This window comes from Amphibalanus amphitrite, unplaced genomic scaffold (assembly GCF_019059575.1).
Source record: "Amphibalanus amphitrite isolate SeventyFive unplaced genomic scaffold, NRLGWU_Aamphi_draft 000323F_arrow, whole genome shotgun sequence".
Classification (NCBI taxonomy): domain Eukaryota; kingdom Metazoa; phylum Arthropoda; class Thecostraca; order Balanomorpha; family Balanidae; genus Amphibalanus; species Amphibalanus amphitrite.
Window position 1 is genome coordinate 473,118 of NW_024881818.1, and position 24,739 is coordinate 497,856.

Here is a 24,739-nt window from a genome sequence, read left to right on the forward strand (position 1 = left end):
CTAAACATCAGCTGTCACTGGTATCGGTCACAGGGGCCCAGTCTCCCTACTAACCCCGGACGGTGCGGCCCCGTCCCGACCGTGCACCGTCACTCTGCACAACTTGAGCACAACCCTTCCTCTCAACTCACTAAAATCGTGGCATTTGTCCATGCACTGCACGACACGCAAGAGTACCCTTCATTGTTGCAAACACTCCTCCACCGTCCCGGGCAAGAACACTAGCTGTTTATTACTGAGATAAAAATGACATGACAGCTGGAATAAATAGCAATTCACGCGCGCTGTGCGGCCGAACATTCGCGTCCAGACGTAAACCTATCGGTGTCGGCGCGGCGCACGCGCGCGCTCCTCCACCGGGCGGCGGAGGCGCGCGAACGCAGAGAGAGAGAGAGCGAGAGAGCGATGCGCAGAGAGGGCTGGGCAGAGACAAGGAGCGACAGAGCACAGAGAAACAGTGGCGACCATCGCGCCAGAAACCCAGACGGTGTCCACAGGGCAGAATCGCGGTCACGTGCACACATTTCGGTAGAGAACAAACAAAACAGCTCGGGGGCGGCGTGACGTGTGGTGTGGTGGTGTATGTGGGCGGCGGCAGCGGCGGCGGCGGCGGCGGCGGCCAGTGACGGTGACACACACGCGGCCAGCGCGCGACGCGGCGGAGGCGGCGCCGGCGTCCCGGTCCAGTCCGTGTTTTGATTGGCTGACACTCACGGCACACCTGCGCGCCGCGCGCGGGCGCCGTCCGGCCGGCTGACCCGGCGCGAGCGAGACTTTGTACACTGGCGGCGTCCGGTGGCGGTTCGGCCGGCGGCGGCGGCGGCGGCGGCCGAGTTCGTTCACATGGTCACTGCCAGGCGCCGCCACGGCTTGCGGGCGGCTCGGCGCAGCTCCGGCGGCGTCAGACGGCGGCGCATCCGCCTGCGGGCGGGCAGACGGTCAGTCGGGACCAGAAGTCATGGGACGTGCTACATGAAAACTATATTTTTTTTTCGAAGTCATTCTTCTGGGAAATAACATAGCTCAAAACTTGAATTTGCACATCCTACACAAGGACGCAGTGAGATAGCAATGTCAGGATGTGAATATGGCACACTCGACGCCGAAGGGTACGAACAGACACAACAACAGACATGCACCATCAACATTCCCCAAATACCCGGTAAACAATCTCAAGAAACGAAACGTCTTATCCTAGGCAGATATCCACTATCGCATCTTCCAAAACAGCGCGACAAAGCACCAAACGCCACCCAAACACTTTCCCCTCCCTCATCACTCCCCCAGCTCTCGATTGCTCAGTTGGAGTTAGTACTGGAGTTGGCCACCTAACCCCACCTAAACCCTGTTCCCACTCCCACATTCCATCATCTTGCCATCATCTCTTGACCCTTCCCTCCCCGTCTCCGTCACTCACTTGGTATTGGCGTTGGCCACCTACCCCTACCCAAACCCTGTTCCCACTCCCACATTCTCTCATCCCCTTCCCGTCTCCGTCACTCACTTGGTATTGGCGTTGGCCACGTGGAACACGTCGTCGGGCGCGTCCGCCAAGGGGATCACCTTCTGACGTCCGCCGCCCAGTCGGGTGACGGCTGCGATCTTGGCCCGGCCGCCGCCGTTCACGTGGTTCCCCGAGCGAGGGGCCGCCGGCTGCACAGGCAGGTTGTCAGCGAGAGGAGTTAGAGGAACGATGTCAGCTGGTCAAGCAGCACACAAACCGGCGAAGTTGGCTTAACAGGACTGGTTAGTTGGAATCACGATGAACATGTCGAAGTAAGGCGAAAAACACGGCCGTGATAGCTCAAGCTGTAAATGGGGGCCATTCGACGAGCTATGGCACATTTTCCCTATAACGGCTTAGGCACAAAATCGTGAATAACTAGTCCAAACATCGCATTCAACCATATCGGACAGCATTGCGCACGGTAGCTTACTCTCAAGAAAACGGAAAAACGATCCCCTAGACGATCCAAAAGGACAACTGCATCATCTGCAACTGGCTTTGCACTTCAATGTGCACGGGTTGGTTGTCTGTATCCTTCCTGCACTCGGCGGTGCCGCGGCGGTGTGTGATCTGACCACTCCCTCACAGACCACCCCACACCCTTCCCTTCCCGGCCTCCCCAGGCTCACTGGGCCGGGCTCACTCACCGGTGGCGCCGCAGTGGGGGCCGGGATCGGTGTGATCGACACAGAGTCGCGGGGACGCTTCGAGATGCTCACTGGAACACAGACACGGACGGCGTGTGGTCAGTTGCGAGCGACCACACAGATAAAGTGCAGATTTTGTCACTGGGAATATACACACAACGACGAGCAATGCCTGCCTGGTTGACTGGCCAAGCCATCAGCTGTCCTCTCCCCGGCTGTCTATAACACCGTCCCTTCCCCCACATACCATCGATGCCGTTGGTCTCCTCGTAAGGTCGCTTCCTCATCAGTGTGACGCTCGAGTTGAGCTGGATCTTGCTCTCGACTGGTGTGTAAATGAGACTGCCGTCTGTCGAACAGCAAAAACAAGCCAGGTCAGCGGTCGCTACTTAGGTGATGTAGTTTAAAAGGAACAGTGGGCTAAAGACAAAATGAATACGCATCTCTAAAACATCCCTGTGTAATTGTATTCAAAAACTTGATATAACGATTGTGATATTCACTGATCTTGATATTATTCAACCCTAATGAAACTGTACAGCAGCACAGAAAGACGCAGTATTTTCTGCCGACCTAACTTTCACAAAAACACAAAGCAGTCCTTTGTTCCGAGTTTGCCCGCTCCAGTTCGTACACTAAGCCGCACATCACGCCAGAATCAGTGTTAACAGATTTCTCCCGAACATGACGAGAGGCGTCGTCACGCCTGGATCCAGTACACTTGTCAGGGCAGGACGTGACATGACGCCACGAGATGAGGCTCCCAGTCCGGCACAGGGGCCCCACTCTGGTCGCCGTGGGCACTGCCAGTTGGAAGCGATAGGCTGGCGACAGTCCACGGAGGAAGAAAGGGGAGGGATGGAGGATAGGAATGCGGAGAAAACAGAGGAGCGAGGGGGAGGAAAGGAAGGAGTAAACTATGACGAAGAGAAAAGGAGGGAGGGAGGGGAGAGAGAGAGAGAGAGAGAGAGAGAGAGAGAGAGAGAGAGAGAGAGAGAGAGAGAGAGAGAGAGAGAGAGAGAGAGAGAGAGAGAGAGACCGCCCAACCCTATACCGACTGTTACACTCCCATGGCAGCACACAGCTCTACCATGGCACGACGTACCGGGCGCCTTGGGCGGCTTGGGGAAGGCGACGCGGTTGGGTTGCGGCGCCGGCCCGGGCGCCGGCACCATCCACTCGGGGTGCTGCAGCTGGTGGCCCAGCTTGGGCCCGATGGCGGCCGCCGTGCCCCGGTCGCGCGGCTTGCAGCGCGCCTGCAGTAGCGCCTGCAGTTCCTCCTCACTGCGCTCCGACATCAGCTGGCTGCCTGCTCGGAGAACACAAGGGGACAGACGTCAGCTCAGCTACACGGCAGGCTAAAGAACCAACCCACTCGCTCCGACATCAGCATCTGTAGCAACAATATAGACACAGGGGTGAATTTACGGTAGAATTAAACCTTACTCGCTCCAACTTCAGCTGGCTGCCTGCTCGGTGCAAACGGTAACAAAGACGTCATGACATGCATGGATGTAATGCAAGGCAGGCTTTAACTGAAATATTTAAACGTTTAGCTCCAGAACAACACTAGACGTCGCATTATTGTTTTTCGACGACAAACATACACGTTGACTCGATTACTAACATAAAACAGAACACTAGCAAAAGTTATGAATGTTCCAAGAGATAAAATATCACGCCGGACACGTTTCGTTTTAACCGTCTGGCATGGCTTTACTCTCCACACAGGCAGCTCGCTGGTTGCCGGCCCGCCCCTCCCGGCCCACTCACACTCGGCGCGTATGGCGGCCACGTTGATGGCGTGGATGGGTGTGCGCGCGGCGCGCCGCGGCTTTATCAGGTGTCGGCACAGCCGGCGCGACAGGCGCGTCATCGGCGTGGGCGCCAGGAAGAAGCTGGGCCGTGTGCGTGTGACGGGCCGCGTGCTGCCCGTGCCCGGCAGCAGCAGGCCGTGCGCGTTGGCCGCGTGCCGGATCAGCTGGCCGCGCTGGCGGAACTCCTGCGGACAGCCGGACGCCGGACAGCGGTGCAGCTTCACCAGCGAGGCTGAGCCGGCCGAGTGTTCGCTCTCGCCGCCGGCAGAGGGCGGTCGCTCGGCGCCGGCGCCCTCCTCCACGTTCGGTTTGAGCACGCCGCCGTACTTTTTCCAGCGGTCCCAGCAGGCGGCGCAGAGCCGACCGCCCAGGTGCGCGGCACCCCACGAGTACCACTGCGCCGAGTGCGTCTCTGGGGGCGGGCCAGACAGACACGTTACACACGAACAGCAAAGGTGGAACGACTAGGGACAGGGCAGCGGTCGGTGGCAGAGAAATGGCAATTATATCATACCGACAAAAGCGGACAACGTCACAAGTGTGTCAAGCGAACGAATCACAAACTTCTTTAGCAAAGCGTTACATTTTTTACAACTCAGCTCCACTATATCCAACTGAATAAAACGCGAATGTGAACCTGCTCAGCAGCTTTATCAACTCTGGGTAGGCCCAGTAACTTCTACACGGCATAAGACGTCAACACCAAACTTCCCCAAAGTCACTGCCATGTCAGACACACCAGGCTACCACTGCCTTCCCTCGCCAGTTCCTTCCTTCCCAACGCTCGGCGGCCCTTCTACACTATTATCGGCCCCGTTTTCCACTATCATCTCCCTCCGACTCACCCGAGCATCCGGAGCAGGGCCGGCCCGAGTCGGGTCCGCCGGCGCCGTTGACCATTTTGCCGTTGCTCAGCGCGGCCGGGTTGGGTTTGTTGTAGTTTGGAATGTAGACCTGTTTGAGGCGCGACTCGGCCTCGACAGCCTTGACGCGCTTCTGCTGCACATACCGGTCGGTCGTCTTCCACATGTAGTAGTACTCTACCAGCTGGGCGTTACTCTTCCATGGTAACTGGGGACGGAGCGGGACATGTCACAGTAAGTCACAGCATGGTAAGTCATAGTGTGCGCATTGGTAAAGTGCAGCACACACTGAGGAGTTGTGGATGTGAGCGCCCATGAATGCTGAAGAACGGAGACATGAGTGCACTGACACTGGTACATCCTAGAGGTTAAGCGGCAGTCCTCTACAGAAAGGCAAGACATTCAGCTCAACGAGACTTAAAACGACCAAGGCGATCAAATCACGAATACAGAAAACCGCCTCTCACTGTTGTAGATCGTTTGTGCAGCAAACACCAATGATTCCGATCTGCCGTTACTCACAAAGTCTTGCCGGACGTCGTTGAAGTCTTTGCCGTACTTTTCGAGCGCCTCCTCGAAGAGGTTGGCCTCGCTGGCGGACCACTCTTCCATCTCGTCTCGGCAGAGGACGGGACCGCTGCTGGGCACCAGCGAGGCCAGCGCGCGCGACATGTCGTAGCCGTTCTTATGGAGCACGTCCATAGCGTGGAACTAGCCGGCACAGGGGGACAGGTAGAGTTAGAGCGGTCAGACAGTAGAAGGGAGGGGGGAGGGTGCGACAGCGACGCGAAACAGGCCGGCAGAGCGGGAGAACAGTCAGAGAAAGACAACAAAGCACAAAGAAGCAGTCGCGTCGCCGCAGGCAAAAAAAAAAACAGCACAAGGTGAGTCAGAATGCCAAGGTAGTGGTAGCTAAATATAACGAAGTGACCTGAATGACCGCATACGAATTCACCCCACGTTTCATCAGCAAAACACACTGAATACACAATCACGAGGTAAATGTTGCCACTGCGGTCCAGCTAGGAATGTCAGCGTACATTGTACAATGCCAATTAATGGCATACGCCATGGCGTTTACCATGTAAGTAAGCAAACTTCCTCAAACTTGAATAATCCAACTCAATACAACGTACAGGGTGTAACGAAATTATCCGGACATCTATTTTTTCGCCATATCTGCTCGCACAGTTTCTCTTTTAATGTCAGAAGCTGGAAAATTGGATGAATGCATACCTCTGGTATCTGCTCTCAACTCAGCAGTGACCTGACCTTGCGAAATGACTCTTGCTCTGAGTAAGAGTCGAGTCGCCGACGGGTTCATTTGATAGTTTTCGTTTACGGCAGTGGAGAGAAAGGAGTACAGTCTCTCGTTTCGTAGTAAGGCTACGTGTTGGTGGCATGGTGGCATGAGCCAGAAGCTGGTCTGTCAGCAGCTGGACATCAGCAGCAGCCAGTAGCACATCTGCCTGAGGCGTAATAAGCTGGGACTTGGTGGCAGACTCAGCCCGGCCTCGATCGCAAAAGGCGCCCTTTGCCAAGTGGTGAGGAGAGTTGTCAAGATAGCGACAAGGAAACGGCACCAATTAATCCGCATACTGACTCGAATTCTTACCAAGGTAGATAATAAGAGGTCCCACATCATGATTCACCGTTACCCGCCCTTTAGCTTGGTTTTACTGCCCTTCAAACTGGAAAAGACAATGAAATTGACGGGAAAACAACCAGTCCACCACCTTTGGCTTCAGGCCAGGGCGTGTCCACTGGTCGAAGGAAGACACGAATGAGGTGACCTGGTCGGATGGGAAGCTGTTCGAGCTGCGATACCCGTTGAACCGTCAAATCGGCCATGTGTGGGCTGCCAGCAGCTCGAATGTGCCGGCCGTCGCCGGCGTCAAACATCCGGCCAAAATCCAGACCTGGAGCATGTTCAGCTGCTGTGTAATATTCAAGCTGTTCATGACGACACAGAAAACCACTATCAGTGACGAGTATTACCGGCGCAACATCCTGGCTAGCGATTGGTTAGAGCCACTCAACCAGACGGCACAGGATGGCTCGGTTTCTGAACGTGTACCGATACCTGATTCAAGCCGCGCAGTCTTCATACGGGGCGGCGCACCACCTTCAAGTCCCTAGCAGAATGAGAAGTGATGCCGAGAGGACCTTTTTGCTCTTCTGGGCTAAAGGGCTATGGCTTGGAAATAGTTCCCATGCAATTCCGTCGATATATCATGGACTATTGTCCATCAGGAGATGAATGAGGGGACACCCGCCACCAGCGCCGCCCAACTGCGGGCACAGGTTAGTAAGGCGCTACTCTATATGAAACCCACTGTGCTGGAAAATCCAGTGGCTGGAATGCTCCAAAAATGTGTACCTGCGCTCTTATGAAAGGTGGCTATATAATAATTCAAAAGGGAAAATATCAGAATGTCTTGCTTCTTAATTACAGCGCGAAGAAAGATGTCCGGATAATTTCGTTACACCCTGTATGCTTGTAAATATGACAAAACCCTGTCAAAACTGTGCATCGAAAACGAAAGATTGCCTGACGAAGAGGTACACTAAATTGCCCCTGACAGAAGGCTGAAGACAGCTCGGTAGATAGGTCCCATCTGATGGGAGAGACAGAGGAGGGACAGAGACGCAAAGAGACAAAGACACACAGAGATACACAGAGCTGGGCCGCTCGGTCGGTCGACGGTGACGCGGCGACTAACCAGCGTTATGTCGCGGGAGGCGGCAGCAGCGCTCATATGCAGGCTGGGCTGTTTGACGGAGCTGGAGCAGTCCAGGGCGCGCGCGAACGTCCCCACCGACCTGTGAGTGGAGCCGTTCGTTAGCAGGGCGCACACAACGCGCAACGCAACATTAGAACACGGGCCCACCGGGAGCATCGGGATACAAGGCCGCATAAGTGGGCGTGTGTCTAGCTGCAAACGCAGGCTGCTAACACCGGATGTACGACACGCACAGGACAGCACAGCTCGCACGGTCCGCTGCTCACCACCAGCAGGACACTGGACACGGGGTTTGGTCAGATGCATCGATGATAGTGATCCACCAGCACTGCGCTGCACTACCCCAGCCGAGCCGCGGGTCCCTGACCACCCTCACCCCAGCTCTGTGAACGACCGCCAGCGTCGCGCGATTTCGGTAACACCCAGTTCTTATGGATACACCGGAGAGTAAAACCATCCTTCCTGGCACAGCAAGCAACCCAGCAACCTATCCTTTCAAAACCCAACAACACCTAGCACTCCTCTCCGTCTGCCGACGCAACCAGCACCCCCAATAACACACCATAGACCACGCAGCCGCTCTACCCCAACCGTTACTGCACTGACCTGGCGATAACCATGAACTGGTCGATCTGTCGGTCGGGTAGGTCGTGGTTGGGCGTCCAGACGAGCGTCTCCAGGTCCTTGGATCGGCGCGGGTCGGGCTCGCCGGGCGGCCTCAGTGTCGCTACCGACATGTCCGCCTGGTATTTGCCGCCGACGCGGATCTCGCCCTTGTCGGCGAGCAGCGTCTTCTGCTGAGGGTCGTACACTAGCGAGTAGAAGAAACAGTTCTGGAACGGAGGACAGCGTGTCACACACATGGGCATTCAACGGCGGCAGAGTTAGACAGTAGGCACTTCGAAAGAGAATGGGGCAAGGAGAACACAGCACTGATATTTAAGCAACATGTTGCTCAAAGGAGGACGGCATTGGTTGGCACTTGGCAGTAAAGCGTCCTTCGCTCTATAATCGTTTTGGTTAGAGATGTCTTCCCAACCAGCAAACCGTGTCAGATCTCGGTGTTTGTGGATCACTTCCAAGCGCAATAAAGGCAATGACCGGCACTGAAAATCCAACAAAACGCTTAACGACCTTCCGTGGATCTCTGACCGACCCATAAAGTACTCAACTCTGCCCAGTGATAGCTCAGCGCAGTGTTCCCGACCTTCGCTTATATGGCCCACAGCACTTCCTGGTGAGTTAACATTGCCCCTGCCTTATCTCAACTCAACGAACGACAACCATTTCTTCCTGTGGCTCTGCCAATGCTCGCCAGTGTCATTTCCAATGCCTTTGTCGTTCAAACTCACCTTTCTGCCTGTATAGCTCTCTCAATCCTCACCCCTCTGACTATGTAGCTCTCCCGTCTCTCACCTCTCTGCCTGTGTAGTGTGTGGCTCTCCTGTGAAGCTCTCCCCGTCCCCCACCTCTCTGCCTGTGTAGCTCTCTCCGTCCCTCACCTCTCTGCCTGCCTAATGTATAGCTCTCTCAATCCTCACTTCTCTGCCTGTGCAGCTCTCTCATACTCTCACCCCTATGTCTGCGTAGCTCTCCCATACTCTTACCTCTCTGCCTGTGTAGCTCTCGGGACTCTCTGTCTCGTTGAGCAGTGTGACGGAGCATTTGCCGCGGATGTGGGTGGCCGGCAGCGTTTCCACCTGCCGTGACAGGAACAGCTCGCGCTGGTTGAGCAGGTGACGCTGGAGCGCCGCGTCCGACTCGCCGCCCTCGCGGTCTCCGCCGGCGCCGGCGCCGCTGCCGGCGCCACTGCCGCTGCCACCCTCCTCCTCTAAGGCACCTGGGTGAACAGGAGAGAGCCGTGGTTAGATGCTGACAATGGTGTTGACGGACACTGATGTCGACACTGGTGGCCGTCAGACACAGCCGAAAAGCAGCTCTAGTGTGCGATCAATAGCCAAACCGTCGATACATATTTTCAAACACCGATGGACGAACTAAAAAGGATACCAAACCGTCAGTAGTCGTGTTTCGTGATCGGTAGTTGTGAATGGCGATACAGAATATAACATGTTACAGATAATGTGAGTAATATATCGAACAGAGGGGTGGAGGGCTAAGCCAGCTAAGGCTAAGCGAACGAGGGGTGAAAGCCTGGACCAGTCAGCTAGTCATGGGGTGCGATGAAGGCTCTACCGGCGTATGCATGGATGAAGATCGGAATACATTATCACGGGGCACACAGCAGTGATGACACAACGTTGCGGAATCTGGTAGTGGTGCATTGGGCACATGGCACATTTGTGGTAGGGACTAGAGATCCCACCATCACTAGCCTTATACACCACAGGACTCAATCCGACAGTCCTACAGACTGTCGCTATGCCCCATTCCTTCATGTCTACCACGCCACCAGTCGCCTTCGCTGGCGTCATACTGAGACTGACACAACGCTAGCACGACACCTCCCGAGGAACTCTCCATCAGCCGTCCGGCCAGCCGCTGCAGCACGGCTGGCCGGACGGCCCAAGGACCGCTGAAAACCAGCCCCACTCATTCCGAGATGCTCTGTTTTCGGAAAGTGATGCGATCAGACCATGCGAGCAGCCCGATAGCCCACGAAGAAGTCGCATACCGTTGGCTGTCGCTACAATGTCTTACAGACTCACAGAGAACCAATAAACAAGCTTCATAGCTGAAGTTAGGCTGCTGGAGATGATGGTAAAATGTTTTAGTTGCCCCAATTTTACTCGGAAGTTAGTGGCGAGACGAGAAAGCGTTGCAGGCCGCTGCCATAAAGTACGACGTAGAGGGCGCCACCTGTGGGACCTGATCGGCTGCACCTTTCACAGCGGGCGGGCGGGCGGTATCACCACGGCACTGCTGTTGGGTACGGCAGCGATGGGTTCAATGGGTCCGGCCGGGAGGCCTCGGTTGGGCCGTCCGTGACATACGGAAGGGTGGGTCGGGAAAAGGGTCCGCCCGCCGGAAGGAAAACCGGGGCAGGAACGCTGCATGACGGGTCGCAGCCAAGGGGTCACACACGCTCTAAGTCCCACTGAACAGACTATGTCGAGTTACTATGTCGAGTTACTACGCGAGTAAGCCGTTCACAGACGTGAAAGTGTAGCTCGGCCCAAACTAGTCCAAAGCACAGCAAAGGAGCAAGGTCGGATTCGTACGGAAAGGGTTCGCGGCGGCCGGCCGGCCGGGTTTTCCGTTCTCCTGTCATCACGGCAGGCACGCCAGAACCGGTCCTGGCCCTAATCCCGGCCCGTCTCCGGCGCCGGCGCCGGCCGTGCGCGGCCCATTCATCACCTGACCCGATCCCCTGTCCTGCGAGCAGTGCCGCCGACCCGAGCTGACCGTGACCTCCCGCGGTCCCCGGCGGTGCGCCGGAGGCACCCAGACCGTCCGTCGGCCGGCCGGCGCCGACGACGCGGCGGCCGCCTCTAATTGCTCGGCCGGCGACGCAGCCGACCACGCAATCCGATCATGGCGACCGACTCCCAGCGCCGCCGTGAGCCCGGGCAGGCCGTCACTCCCGAGCCGAGATACTCGACAGACGTCTGTCACGAGTCATCACGGAAAAATCCCGACCCAACACCGGCCGTCGGCGCATGTGTTCATTGTTTTTGTCGTGCATCAGTTTCTCGGTGGGCAGCCGATGGAAGTGGGGGTGGCAGACGGGGGTTCGCGGCCATCCGTCGCCAAAATAAGACGACGCCAAATGCGGTCCACACAAAGGTGTCTAAATAAGACGACGCCAAATGCGGTCCACACAAAGGTGTCTGGTGAGCGGGCGAGGCGGGGTCGGACGCCACCGCCGGCGGCCGCTGGCTGCCGGCTGCCGGGGCTGCGGCGCCCGCGGCTCGGATGGACCGACACGGGCCGGTCCGGCACACCGGAACTGTCGACGGCGTGTGCCGGCCGGCCGGCGGGCACTGACCTCAGTCCGTCCGTGCACTGTGATGGCCCGACCCGGCCGCCCACTCGCACACCGGGTCACTGCAGGGTGCCGGCCCGCAAACCGCCGCGCCAAGCTGCTCGGAGGCATGAGGGACGGGTAATGGGTATCACTGACATGTGAATACCTGGGTTGTCCCCAAACATCTCCCAGAAGGACACAACATGCAGGTTATCTTCGGCTTAATTAGATCATAACCTCATTAGTAAAAAAGCGCCAATGCACCGGTAAGGAACCAGCCCAAGCACGAGGACCGATAGAAAAAGAGCAGACAAAGAGCAACTGCTGGCCTTCGAAACGCTCGCCCCATTCCTCATGTGTGACTACGGGCAGAGTTGAGGATCCATGTCGATTCCCCGCGAGGGTATGTTGGTGTTTAGAACCCTGAATCGTTATCTACCTTGTGTGATGCGGGTGCGACCTAAACCTTTGGTCGCCTGGCCGGTGGAATTATGGGAGGCACTGGGAAGGCCCAGCCACTCAAAGTCGAGGGCGTCGGAGCTATAGCAATCATGTTTGTGCTCAGGATCGATTTCCAGAGGCGAAGGCGATGAAAAAGCGACGTGTTGCCTTCTGAAGGGCTAACATAAAGACCACAGACATCAAGCAGGGACGCTTCAACAGGTGAGAGGCTTCAACATGGGGGAGGATGCACACAGAGCAGCTGGAATTCCGAAATAATGTTTTACGAAACTAAAATGGAACACGACCCAGAGCAGCACACACCTACGCAACAGCTCGCAATATTACTGTTTAGGTTCATAGCTAGACCGGCGTTCAGGCTTCTTGATAAACACTTACCAACATTGGTAGGACATTAATTAAATCAAAGTGCATACTAGACACAAGTAGTAACTGCTTTCTTGTACTTCTCCAGGGATATCGACTGTAATGGACACCGCAAGAAATTATGCTCTAACTTCCTATGGGATAACACATACGACCTCCACTCGAACTAGCTATTCGGGAGGTGTCGCGGGCATTACTGATTATTGATACCCTTTCGGCCATGGAAGGACTGCCGACCACAACAGGGCACACAAGGGCAGAGGGCGGCACTCGGCAGCAGGCAGTGACGAGACCAAGGTTGGCCGTGGGGTCCCCTAGGAACAGCGCGAACCATCCACAAACTTTCCCGACAACTCCGGCGAGGAGCTGGGCACAACTTCGGCCTACACCACTGCTGTCAGTCCAACGATGGTTCGATTGGATCCCTGATCATATAATTAGGTAGGTTATGATACAAAAAGTTTAAATGCTTAGTTTAATACGAGTGAGGAAGCTTTCGGAAAACTATTAAACCCTACCACAAAATCAAATTTTATCGAGAAATTCAGTCAGTTGCTGACCGGACCGATCTCAATGTGCAAAAACATCAGCTATACCGTCAGGTTCAACAACAATCATCATCTCGAACGGCGACGAACAGCAGTTCACAAACACAAATTGTCACAGTAAGTACTAAGTAGTCCTGGAAGGTAAGATTTTCAGCAAACACGAATCGCCATCAACACGATAGGACACCATATACGAAACATAACATAAAAACATTGCTTCATTAGCGCCCCGCGCAACGTTATTTGATACTAGCCTTCCCCGTCATTGCACAATACCCTGAAAAAGAACATTGCGAGCCCACTACCCACGACCATGCCAAGAACCCCATGCTTCTATCGATCGGCCCAAATGAGCCGGTATGCCAAACCGACCGGGATGCCCGACCGATGAGCGATGGTCATTGTTCAGTACCGACGGGGGCAGGCGGCCGCTGAACGCACCCCCCCCCCCCTCCCCCGCCGAGCCGGAGGCGGCTCCGTTGCGTCATCACAAGACGCCGGAGTCATCGAATCAATAGTCGGTCCGGTTTTGACCTCTCTCCCTCTCCCACTCTGGGGCTCGCTGCCGGCCAGGGCGCCAAGAAGTAAACACCCAGCCACCGTCGACACCAACACTCCGCAACGGCGGGCACCACGGCAACGGCGATCCGACGCTGAGCGCGCTGGGAGTCTGGATGGTCTAGATGGATATGATATGGATCAAGATGAAGGAAGTCGAATAACTACATCGAAAAGTCGTGCCAAAACTCGAGCATAACAACCGAATCTCTATAATGATGATATGCGGGTTCTTGGACACATGGTTTGCAGCTCAGCGGCGCCCAACCGTATCTCTTTCGGCGCCAACTCCACTCTTCAGCAGCCCATGGTCCACCAACTGCAGGATTTTACACCTCTTCCTCACCCCCCACCCATCAACATCCGGCAATGTTGATCGGTAGCCACCGGGGGCATCTGAGCATCCGAGCTGGAACGCCGGGTGGTGATAGGGCTGGCGGGCGCAGCGTCACCTTGTTTGCCGGCTCCCGCTGGATCGTCAATCAGAGCAAGGGCGGAGGCGACAGGACAGCGTGCCGCAGAGGCGGACACAAGCGCGGGGCTGGCCGCCGCCGGCGCCGCTGTGGAGGCGGCGGCGGCAGAGGCGGCGCCAGGAGGGCGGTCTCGGCCAGCGGCGGCGGCAGCTGCGACGGTCAACCGGCCGGCGGAGCGCTCTCGGAGATCGATACTGGGCCGCGCCGGAGAGCGGTGCGGCCGGCCGGGGACGGCGGCGGTCGCGCAGCGCGCTCCGTCTCCGCCGGCCGCCAGGTGTGGGCCGGTGGGCGCCGGCCGGCTCCGGCCGCTACAGCTGTCGCTCGCGGGCCGCCGAGCTGACGTGGCCGGCCGCGCCGGTCCAGCAAGGCACCGGGTACACGGCACCGCGCTGCGGCATCACCGCACCGCAGGAGCCGGCTCACCGCAGCAGCTCATAGCAGGCTTCACTCGGCGGATTAGTATTCAAATCGGGCAACAGAAAACCTAAGCCCCGGCTTAACCACAAGCACCCCTTTCATAAAGTTTCTATTAACTCGACCAAATGGCAATGTTGTGGAGCTAAACAATACGGTTGGTGATAAGCTGAGACTGAGAGCATCAGTCAAGTACCAGTCATGAACCCAATCGATGGTGCATCAGCAAAATATTGAGGTCCGATCCTGAATTCCGGCGCCTGTTGCCAAGAGCTGATTTACGACCGGAATTTTCGTACTAGAACTCCACCGCTATCGCCGGTTTGAGAGACAGTGTTCTGCCTAATCACTGTGAATTCTCTAAGCCGGTAACATTAGCCCAGATTTGTAAGGTCCACCACATTCCAGCTGATAGACGCCCAACTATGAAAGACTGAATAACTCGACACCCGACTAACGTAAACAAATCAAACTCCCGACGGTGCTCGCCAGGAGGTCGGTCTCGCCACTGAATTCGGGCGGGCGCACGGCAGCTTCCAGAGCATTCGCGGGCCTGATAAGAAGGGATAAAGAGCAGGGGTCAGTGAGTATTCCGATGAACCACTGCCGAGTCCGCGCGGCCTTGGAAGCGCGATAAAAAGCGGTGCGACTCCTTTGGGGTACGCCCTCTGGCGCTGCATCGCGGCCGGCCGGGCGCACTGACCACCGGTCCATGTTAGGCAGTGTACGCGCGGTGCCCCTCCCCTCCTCCCTCCTGGCTGGCCGCGCTGTCGAGCCCCGTCTCCGGCCCGGTTGAGCTATAATTAGCCGACAGTGATGGCCCGCTGGAGAGGTGGCCGCGCGCGCCGGCAGCTCCGGTGCCCCCGGTCGCGCTCACTCCCACCCCGACCTGTCGCGCCCGGAGGGTGGACAGGCCGGCGATCTGTTGTACCCGTTGTGTCCTGCCCGCGGCCCGTCCGCAGATCGATAACCGGCCGGCCAGCAGCACTGATGGCGTCTCCGGCCGACCGCGAGCTGCCGGAAGGTGCAGGCCCACTCCCGCCGCCCGAGGAGCCGCCCGGGCGCACCCGCACCGAGCCCGACCAATGACCTCACCTCACGGCGCCGCGCCGTACGCCCCAGTCGGCGGTCAGTGGTGTCAGCAAGATGACTCTGCATTGGGGCGATGGGACAAAACGAGCTACTTAAAACGGGTTTAAAGGCAGGGATTATAGCATTCAAAATTAACTGGATACACATTGGCTGCAACTCGTACGTCATTTTAAAAGAAAATTATTGCTTGAAAATTACAGGGAATTAGCAAAAACGCACAGTTTACTTCAGGGGTCTCCGCCGATTGGCAGGGGGCATAGAAAAATAACAGTTCTCACCTCTCACTTCGTCCCACTTACTCGCAAAAGGCTTAGATCTAAATTTGCAGAAAGGACAGGCACATCGTTTCAACAATTTGGGCTGGAACCTCAGACATGCAGAGGAAAAAAATAGCTAAAGCTGTGTAGGCAAATGATGATCAGACAGATCATGAACACTCGTAACGAATTGTTACTGCTAGGTATCTGTATCAAATTTCGAAAGAAAAATCCATTACATGTTTCACAGCAGCCAATTTAATATACGATGACAAAAACATGTGTGACAGTTTTAACCTTCCAGGCGGTGGGGGGGGGGGGCATTTTTTGTCCCCCCCCCTTTAGTTTTTTCGATATATTTCCAGAACCGTTGCGCCGATCGTCACCAAACTTTCAGTACCCTCCCGTGAAAAGCTATTGCACATTGTGACGATTTTTTTTCCAAAGGCTTTGATAGGTTGGTCGCTAATGACGTCAGAGTGACGTCATTTCTGCTATTTTTGACAAAAAAAGGTTTCGCGGGAAGAGCTGTCAGGCCTATAGCTTTAGAGATACAGAAAAATGTTTAAGACATAAAAGGTGTAGAATTAAGAGGGCTACAAAACTGCTATCTCGGATTTTTGAAATTTTTTATTTTGACCCCTAATTTTTTTAATTTATTAGCCGAAAAATCCAAAAAGTTTTTTGAATTTCGAAAAAAAACGCAAAATATATGATAGTCCCTAGGTCTGGTCCCTACAACCAGGGCTGCGGAGTCGATGGATTTTCAATGACTCCGACTCCGACTCCGACTCCGGCTTCCAAAAACCAACTCCGACTCTGACTCCGACTCCGGGCAGAACTATCGACTCCGACCGACTCCAACTCCGACTCCCGACTCCGCAGCCCTGCCAGGTCTGCGGAGTCGATGGATTTTTCGGTGACTCCGACTCCGACTCCGGCTCCGGTTTCTAAAACCAACTCCGACTCCGACTCCGACTCCGGTCAGAACTGTCGACTCCGACCGACTCCAACTCCGACTCCGACTCCGACTCCGCAGCCCTGCCTACCACCTTCTATCTACATACCAAATTTGAGATCGATAACTCTTTTTTTTGGCCAAGTTAAGCGTAAAAACTGTTACCTGATGGTCTTATAACCAACACCATTGAGTTGCAAATGAAAAATTGGCCATAAAACATGCATTGCACAACCTTAGTAAAGTTGGGTTCACGTGGTGACCCTTGGTGACCTGACCTGTGACCTGACCTGGTATGACCAGTGACCTCTAATAGCAACATATGTACTAGACGTCTGACGCCTAATCGCTGATTTTCGACAAAATGCGTTTTACTCGGTGTTATAGCGCTTTCCCTAGAAGACCCGTGAACGGTGAAACATTTTATCTTTGACCTGACCTGTGACGTCATCGGTGACCACGAGGTCAATGAAATTTGGCTTCCCTCAGCAAATTTGACAGGGCTATCGAACGCCGTTTGAATTTTCCGGATCCGTCCAGTAGTTTCGGAGATACGGGGGGGGGCAAAAAATGCCCCCCCCCCCCACCGCGCGGAAGGTGGCCGGGAGGCCCACCGCCTGCCGGGTTTATCGGCTGCTTATGGAAAGACTGACGCACATCTAGAAGCGGGGAGGAACTTTTGACGTCCCCTTCCTCCTCATTTCTTTGGTCATTTTACCGGAAACGGGACTTCGAACGACTTTCGAGATGCCATCAAAAATGATTAAGACAGCGCTTATAACTCTTAGTTCGGGTCAAACGTCCACTCAACGAAGGCACGTGCATGCAGGCACCGAGGCACGTCAACAAGAGCGTGCATTTTCCCAAAGCGTGAGACATAATGTCCAATCGTAACACATCGACGCACCGGGATGGGTGTGTATACGCCCTTCCCAATAACCCAACTCTGACCACTTAGCCAAACGGCGTTCAAGAGATCGTCAAAGCTGAATAAGAAGGCGATTCGATAAAATTAAATTGGGAATTAAATAATATTTACCAAGAACACAATTTCTATATCTCGGATGCTTCATAGGTCATCTTAGTTCAGGTAGGTCATGTTAGCCTACCATTCTAAGGCAATAGGGTAAATATAGAAACTGTTTCATTTAGCACCAGAAATAATAATTCAAAGCGATCTTAACCCGCGCCCTGGTGGGGTCTGTTTATAACGCGACCTGGTGGGGGGGGGGGCTATTTTTTGCCCCCCCCCCTCGTATCTCCGAAACTACTGGACGGATCCGCAAAATTCAAACGGCGTTCGAAAGGCCTGTCAAATTTATCGAAAGAAACCAAATTTCATTGACCTCGAGGTCACCGATGACGTCACAGGTCAGGTCAAAGGTGAAATGTTTCACCGTTGACAGGTCTTCTAGGGAATGCGCTATAACACCGAGGAAAGCGCATTTTGTCGAGAATCAGCGATAGGGCGTCAGTTGCCTAGTAGATATGTTGCTATTAGAGGTCACTGACAATACCAGGTCACGTCACAGATCAGGTCACCAAGGGTCACAGGTCAGGTCACGTGAGCCCAACTTCACTAAGGTTGTGTGATGCATGTTTTATGGCCAATTTTTCATTTCCAACTCAATGGTGTTGGTTATAAGACTATCAGGTACGGCTTAGGTCACTTTCTGGTGAAGTTCAGGTCAAGGTCAGGTCAAGGTCAGGCCAAAAAAGGTCAAATTTTAAAGTTGATAGTTTTGCATAAAATGGGTATTTATTCGATGCAGCTCGTCACGGGGAGTCTAATGGTGGTCTTTGTTTTGCGCTACGGGGTCTAGAATTGCCAAAAATTGACTTTGAAAATTTGACGTCATCAATTTTGAACAGTTTTTTTCGCTATAACTTCCCCAAAAAAGAGATATCAATCTCAAATTTGGTATGTGGATGGAAGGCGGTGAGGACTATCACATATATTCCGGTTTTTGCGAAATTCAAAAAACTTTTTGGATTTTTCGATCATTATATCCAAAAAATTTATTTGATTCTTGGGGGTCAAAATCCAAAAATTTCAAAAATCAGAGATAGCAGTTTTGTAGCCCTGTCAATTCTACAGCTTTTATGTCCTTATCATTTTTCTGTATTCGCAAAGCTATAGGCCTGACAGCTCTTCCCGCGAAACCCTTTTTTGGGTCGAAAACGGCAGAACATGACGTCACTCTGACGTCATTTACGGCCAACCTATTATAGCCTTTGAAAAAAAAAATTGGTCACCATATGTAAAATTGATGTCCAGGAGGGTACTGAAAGTTTGGTGACGATCGGCGCAGCGGTTCTGGAGATATATCGAAAAGTCTGGAGGGGGGGGGGGCAAAAAATAGCCCCCCCCCCCACCAGGTCGCGGGTTAAGCACATGGTACCGTGATTGCATACCTATCTGGCAAGATCCAATCCTTAAACATTGCATTTGGAGCCTTGTGTGGTCAATATAAGGTCGTTTGTGGCCAATGTCAATACCTACCTCCTGGTCAATGAGTGCAAGAGTTGGAACTGGGGAAAGGCACTAACAAACTCAGAGTGAGCTGCCCAATCGGATAATGTCCTAGATCATTAGATGACCGTCCTTGGCCAACTCGCATGTTTATTGGCATGGTCAGCCTCGACCTGACCTTGACCTAAGGACGATCAACAATGTTAACACCAAAGATCTTCCCCGAACGAAAAAGGCATTTTTCGACACGGCTGATCAGGAGAGCACGATGGCGCAAAATCGCAGCTCCGTGACCATTTTTATTTTTTGGTGACGTTATTTAGCAAAAGCCGGACCCCAAACTTGGCATCGATGATCTAACCTTCAGGTCACCAGTTGATCAAAGCCTTAAAATTGGGTAGCAATCCTTGCGTCTCGTAAGAGAAAAGTAAGCAAAGGACTCCTAAGAAGAGAGCAGTTGAGAGAAGAGCTGCCACCGCTGGCAGGAGCTAATTACAGCGACAGGCTTCCGCTAGCCCCGATAGAGCGGCACGCCGTGCTAATGCCGATCCCTTCCCGCGCCGAAGGCAGGCCCCAGTTAGCCAGGCGGCCTGTCTGTCTCTGGGCGCAGCCAGCACAGTGGTCGTGCAATGCCAGCCGGGCAGGAAAACGGTCGGCGCTGTGAGCCGTTTTACAAATCCGACTGAGGACGTCTCACTATCAGATGACAGGTACCAAAACAGGACATACGAAAAGGACACGCTCACTCATAGGAAAGTTTATGGCTTTACAAGATGGTTCAGTTGTTAACTGATGAAATATACGAAAGTAGTTTGGCAAGACTTCCGAAGGATACGTAACGATAACGATGTTTCAAAATGGAGATTATTAAAATGTATATCAAGCAAAATCGATAAAATAAGAGTGGTTTCCAGCTATAGCCTAAAAGTTATCGCTTAAGCTATAATTTTATAGTTATGCTTATACTTTCCCAAAATGTCACTACCAATGTTTTGTCTCGAATGCAAAACATTGCGGGGCTATGAACAAGGTTTTACTGTCATTTTTAATATCACTTTAGAAAAAAGAGAAAAACATTTAACACACTGTCATTCTGACATAGGTAGGTATTAGGTAAGCATGCTCGAATGTTCCCTATTCACATCGTAACTTTGTCTTAGCGAGACCGCAAATCATGCCCCGAAACATCGTGCATAACCGCACGACGCATGGAAACTCGATATCGATTGGACTACGGTTTTATGAACTCGTATTCAACTGGACAGATTAACCGGCGCCCTGGTGGGGTCTGTTTATAACGCGACCTGGTGGGGGGGGGGGCTATTTTTTGCCCCCCCCCCTCGTATCTCCGAAACTACTGGTCGATCCGCAAAATTCAAACGGCGTTCGAAAGGCCTGTCAAATTTGTCGAAGGAAACCAAATTTCATTGACCTCGGGGTCACCGATGACGTCACAGGTCAGGTCAAAGATGAAATGTTTCACCGTTCACGGGTCTTCTAGGGAATGCGCTATAACACCGAGGAAAACGCATTTTGTCGAGAATCAGCGATAGGGCGTCAGTTGCCTAGTAGATATGTTGCTATTAGAGGTCACTGACAATACCAGGTCACGTCACAGGTCAGGTCACCAAGGGTCACAGGTCAGGTCACATGAGCCCAACTTTACTAAGGTTGTGTGATGCATGTTTTATGGCCAATTTTTCATTTCCAACTCAATGGTGTTGGTTATAAGACTATCAGGTACGGCTTAGGTCACTTTCTGGTGAAGTTCAGGTCAAGGTCAGGTCAAGGTCAGGCCAAAAAGGTCAAATTTTAAAGTTGATAGTTTTGCATAAAATGGGTATTGATTCGATGCAGCTCGTCACGGGGAGTCTAATGGCGGTCTTTGTTTTGCGCTACGGGGTCTAGAATTGCTAAAAATTGAGTTTGAAAATTTGACGTCATCAATTTTGAAGTTTTTTTCGCTATAACTTCGCCAAAAAAAAGAGGTATCAATCTCAAATTTGGTATGTGGATGGAAGGCGGTAAGGACTATCACATATATTCCGGTTTTTGCGAAATTCATTTTTTTCGATCATAATATACAAAAAAAAAAATATTTTTTTTTATTTTTGGGGGTCAAAATCCAAAAATTTCAAAAATCCGAGATAGCAGTTTTGTAGCCCTGTCAATTCTACAGTTTTTATGTCCTAATCATTTTTCTGTATTTGCAAAGCTATAGGCCTGACAGCTCTTCCCGCGAAACCCTTTTTTGGGTCAAAAACGGCAGAACATGACGTCACTCTGACGTCATTTCCAGCCAACCTATCATAGCCTTTGGAAAAAATTTTGGTCACCATGTGTAAAATTGGTGTCCGGGAGGGTACTGAAAGTTTAGTGACGATCGGCGCAGAGGTTCTGGAGATATATCGAAAAGTCTCGAGGGGGGGGGCAAAAAATAGCCCCCCCCCCCCACCAGGTCGCGGGTTAACAGACCGTAAGCAAGCTAATGAAAAGTCAAGCCCATCTGCTAAACGAAAAATACGCATGAGGAGCGGTGCACCCCGCACACCCAGCCTTATCAGACCACGCGCATGTGGCGATGTGGTAGTAATCTGAGCAGCATTTTTGACTAAAGATGTTCTTAGTGACACCTGGGAATATTTCTGGTTGGATGGAAAGAATATTTAGTCATTTTGGGGCATATCTTTAGCATTGTAAAATGTTATTGTTTCATTGCTAATAACACTATTTAGTCCTGCGATAACAAACACCAACCACGCTACACGAAAATATCACTGGACGACAGCGAGTCATGAACTCTCTCTCTCTCTCTCTCTCTCAGCTAAACAGAAAGCTGTTATAGGTACTTACTCTGATGCTTGTCAGCTAATGAGATGAGGGATGAGGAGATATCTCTCCTCCGATAGAAGCACATCACTTTGGCTTCCACATTGCCATTTAAAGTCTGAAAAACAAAAACGGTGTTAGGCATGTGGTGTTCATCTAGGTTGTGAAAAGCACTGCATAGGTATATTTTGACAATACACCAATAAGCAATGTCACCAAGCAAACACCTGTTACAAAGAGGAAAATAGATAGCAATGTTGCCCCTCTCGTGGAATACAGCAGCGGACTCACGAAACCGGGTTCGAGTCGTTTCGGTACTCGGTGTACGAGAGCACTTGACGGGGATGGTCAGCGGTTGGTGGTAGCAGTCGCAGCCATCTGATATTGTATATCGACACGGGAACGCTAGTGTTCGTTGCAGAACTTCTCCCGATCATTCAAACTGAGCCAATTTGATTAGGAGATCGCAAGTCATCAAAAAGAAGATAAGCGGGCCCACACAACAAAACACAGTCCATTCCACTCGATGGGGGACTGGCTACAGCTGCTCCTACCAACCACAGACCATCCCCTGAAGGAGTCATATTATGTCAAGCGGCTCGAACCTAGGCTCTCATGACCCACCACCGAGAGCACTGCACCCTATCAAGTGAGCTACCACAAATCGCCTCTGATACTATACAACAGCACACAGTATGCTCATACCATTCACAGTTCACATACCTGCCTATTGATATCACATTGCATATGACAATTTGAGGTGCTGATACATTAACATGTAACAATACTGACCTTATTCAATTCCTCAATCCTACGTATCTGGTAGGGTGAGGTGGAGGATGTCTCAAAAAAGACATAGTCTGAAAAAGAAAACAAAATGGTTACTTTGGGTCAACACATGATCACTGAAATGATCAGGATACACTAGAACCAGACACATGCACCAAAGGTAAGTATCAGATTCAGCTCTGCATCACTTAAAAACTTAGGTTTTCTCATATCTGAGGTTATAAGTATGTGATACCTGAAATTCCTCCACAAACATTCTGATGTTCTTCTAATCCGGTACACTGAACAAGCTAGATGACCAGAACATGTGAAGGGCCAGCAATGGTCATAACTACTTGGGATAAACTAGAATGCATCTGTTATGAACATACACAATCTATAAACACAGCAAATGATAAACAATGCCAATCAGGCATGGATCTGGTCCCAACATACGACTTTGATGTTCCAAGCCAGTTTCTGGAAACATCAATCCAAGACCAGGAAACATTTGAAAGTCAAAATGCACTTAGTCACACCATTCAATTTATTTGTTCAATACAAGAGTTTGAAGACATAAGTGTATTAGAAGCAAGCCGTCCCCTTTCAAACACCTAAATACCTACTTGGATTCCTCTTCTACAGGCACCCTAGCAAAAGCTCACTTGGCTGGATGGAAATGATTTGCAGATGCATAATGCATGGGTACGCTAACATATTCTGGACCAATCGCTAAATCTTTCACACAAAAATAGATTAATCCAAAACAATGTGATATGCTGAGAAGGACAGCACATGATATGCTCACAGCTTAATTCATGGGCAGTATTTACTGCTGTATTCACTGCTGATCAATGTCAATCAAAAGTATGACGAACCAATACAAATAAATTTATATCTATTAGATATCATTTCAAAAAGCATATAAGGTTGTTCCAGTTTTTTCTTACTATTACATGTCTTTTAATGAAAGGTTGCACATGCAAGGGCATCTATCAAGCAATGATAGCATACGACCATAAGCTGAAACAGCTTCCATAACATTAGTTTTTTTTTCTCATGGAGCTGTGATCCATCATACAAAAACGTCTTACTGCAGCTTGTTCTAAATTGTCAATGAATTTTAGGGCAACTATGCCTCAATGACAAATTTGAGTTGCCCATTTCGGTAAAGTATTTTGAAGTGATCATAAGACGAGGCAGCTGATTTACAAAAACAAGGCAGGATCAAAATAGGCACATTTTTGGCTCAAACTCCAAGTTGAGGTGATGGAATTAGTTGTGCATGCAGACTGTAGAGAAAATATGAAATAAAAATCACCGTCAAATACCTTAAATACCAAAAAAATCTTACCAAAAATGAAATAATTCAAATAAAAACAATCCGCGCCACAAACGTCTCAATGCAATTAAACTTGTTGCAATGACTCTCATTTCAACAAAATGGCAAGATAGCATGCATGGGATCACCCTTCTTGATATGTTTTTGTGTTGGACATCCTATAATTCTCATTAATTGACCAAATATCATCCATTTACTGGCGACCGGCTTAACCGCCAACCCACGCTCCTTGCAGAACAAACAATAAGCCCACAATTCAACTTACCTCCAACCCTATACATATTCGCAGCCATTGCATCTAGATCACTACACGGAAGAACAACACTTAACACACATATTCAGTCCATTTTTTGTATCCACCATACGCCGCAAGTCCGCGATACACCGTAATTAATATGGATCACAGCATCCGTAACACCAGCAACTTCGCCATTTTCTGTGTTTCCTTCTCATTTACAAAACTCCGTGACGTCACGAGGCCCCAGGCGATCATCGGGCGGACGGCAGAACGGGTGACGAGGCTAATTAGTGGACAACAAACTGCACTGGTTTCCAGCCTTTCCGAGCTGTGCACTCCGCACCGCGCGAATCCTCCCGTGACAACCCTCCCGCTGTGAGAAACCAACGGCCATTTTACGACACCGTGCGTAACGGCAATCAGCCATGCAATTGAATCCAGGTGGCGCCCCCTTA

At 52.0% G+C, this 24,739-nt stretch overlaps 1 protein-coding gene across 2 annotated transcripts; it reads right to left on the bottom strand.

Annotated features, from left to right (window-relative positions):
* Window positions 1-206: 206 nt before the first annotated feature.
* On the bottom strand, window positions 207-24,696 carry LOC122388459 (metastasis-associated protein MTA3-like). Of its 2 annotated transcripts, none has more exons than XM_043379563.1 (14): window positions 24,312-24,696; window positions 22,729-22,796; window positions 21,961-22,054; window positions 9,186-9,418; window positions 8,185-8,411; window positions 7,558-7,657; window positions 5,357-5,545; window positions 4,817-5,042; window positions 3,928-4,383; window positions 3,260-3,463; window positions 2,402-2,503; window positions 2,155-2,225; window positions 1,505-1,653; window positions 207-921 (listed from the first exon to the last, which is right to left on the bottom strand). In XM_043379563.1, the coding sequence occupies exons 1-14, from the start codon at window positions 24,337-24,339 to the stop codon at window positions 840-842; spliced, it is 2,229 nt and encodes a 742-aa protein (XP_043235498.1). In that variant the 5' UTR covers window positions 24,340-24,696; the 3' UTR covers window positions 207-839. The 2 variants fall into 2 exon arrangements, with proteins under 2 accessions (XP_043235498.1, XP_043235499.1); XM_043379564.1 differs by lacking the exon at window positions 24,312-24,696 and adding an exon at window positions 24,059-24,101.
* Between the last annotated feature and the right edge of the window lie 43 nt (window positions 24,697-24,739).

What these genes read in the sequence shown, in the direction of transcription:
- LOC122388459 (XM_043379563.1), bottom strand. Translation starts at nt 24,339, where the DNA reads ATGGCTGCGAATATGTATAGGGTTGGAG. An exon ending in GGCCGCCATACGCGCCGAGT is followed by an intron (nt 3,464 to 3,927) that starts GTGAGTGGGCCG and finishes TTCTCCGAGCAG; the next exon opens with GCAGCCAGCTGATGTCGGAG. An exon ending in GGAGACCAACGGCATCGATG is followed by an intron (nt 2,226 to 2,401) that starts GTATGTGGGGGA and finishes TCTGTGTTCCAG; the next exon opens with TGAGCATCTCGAAGCGTCCC.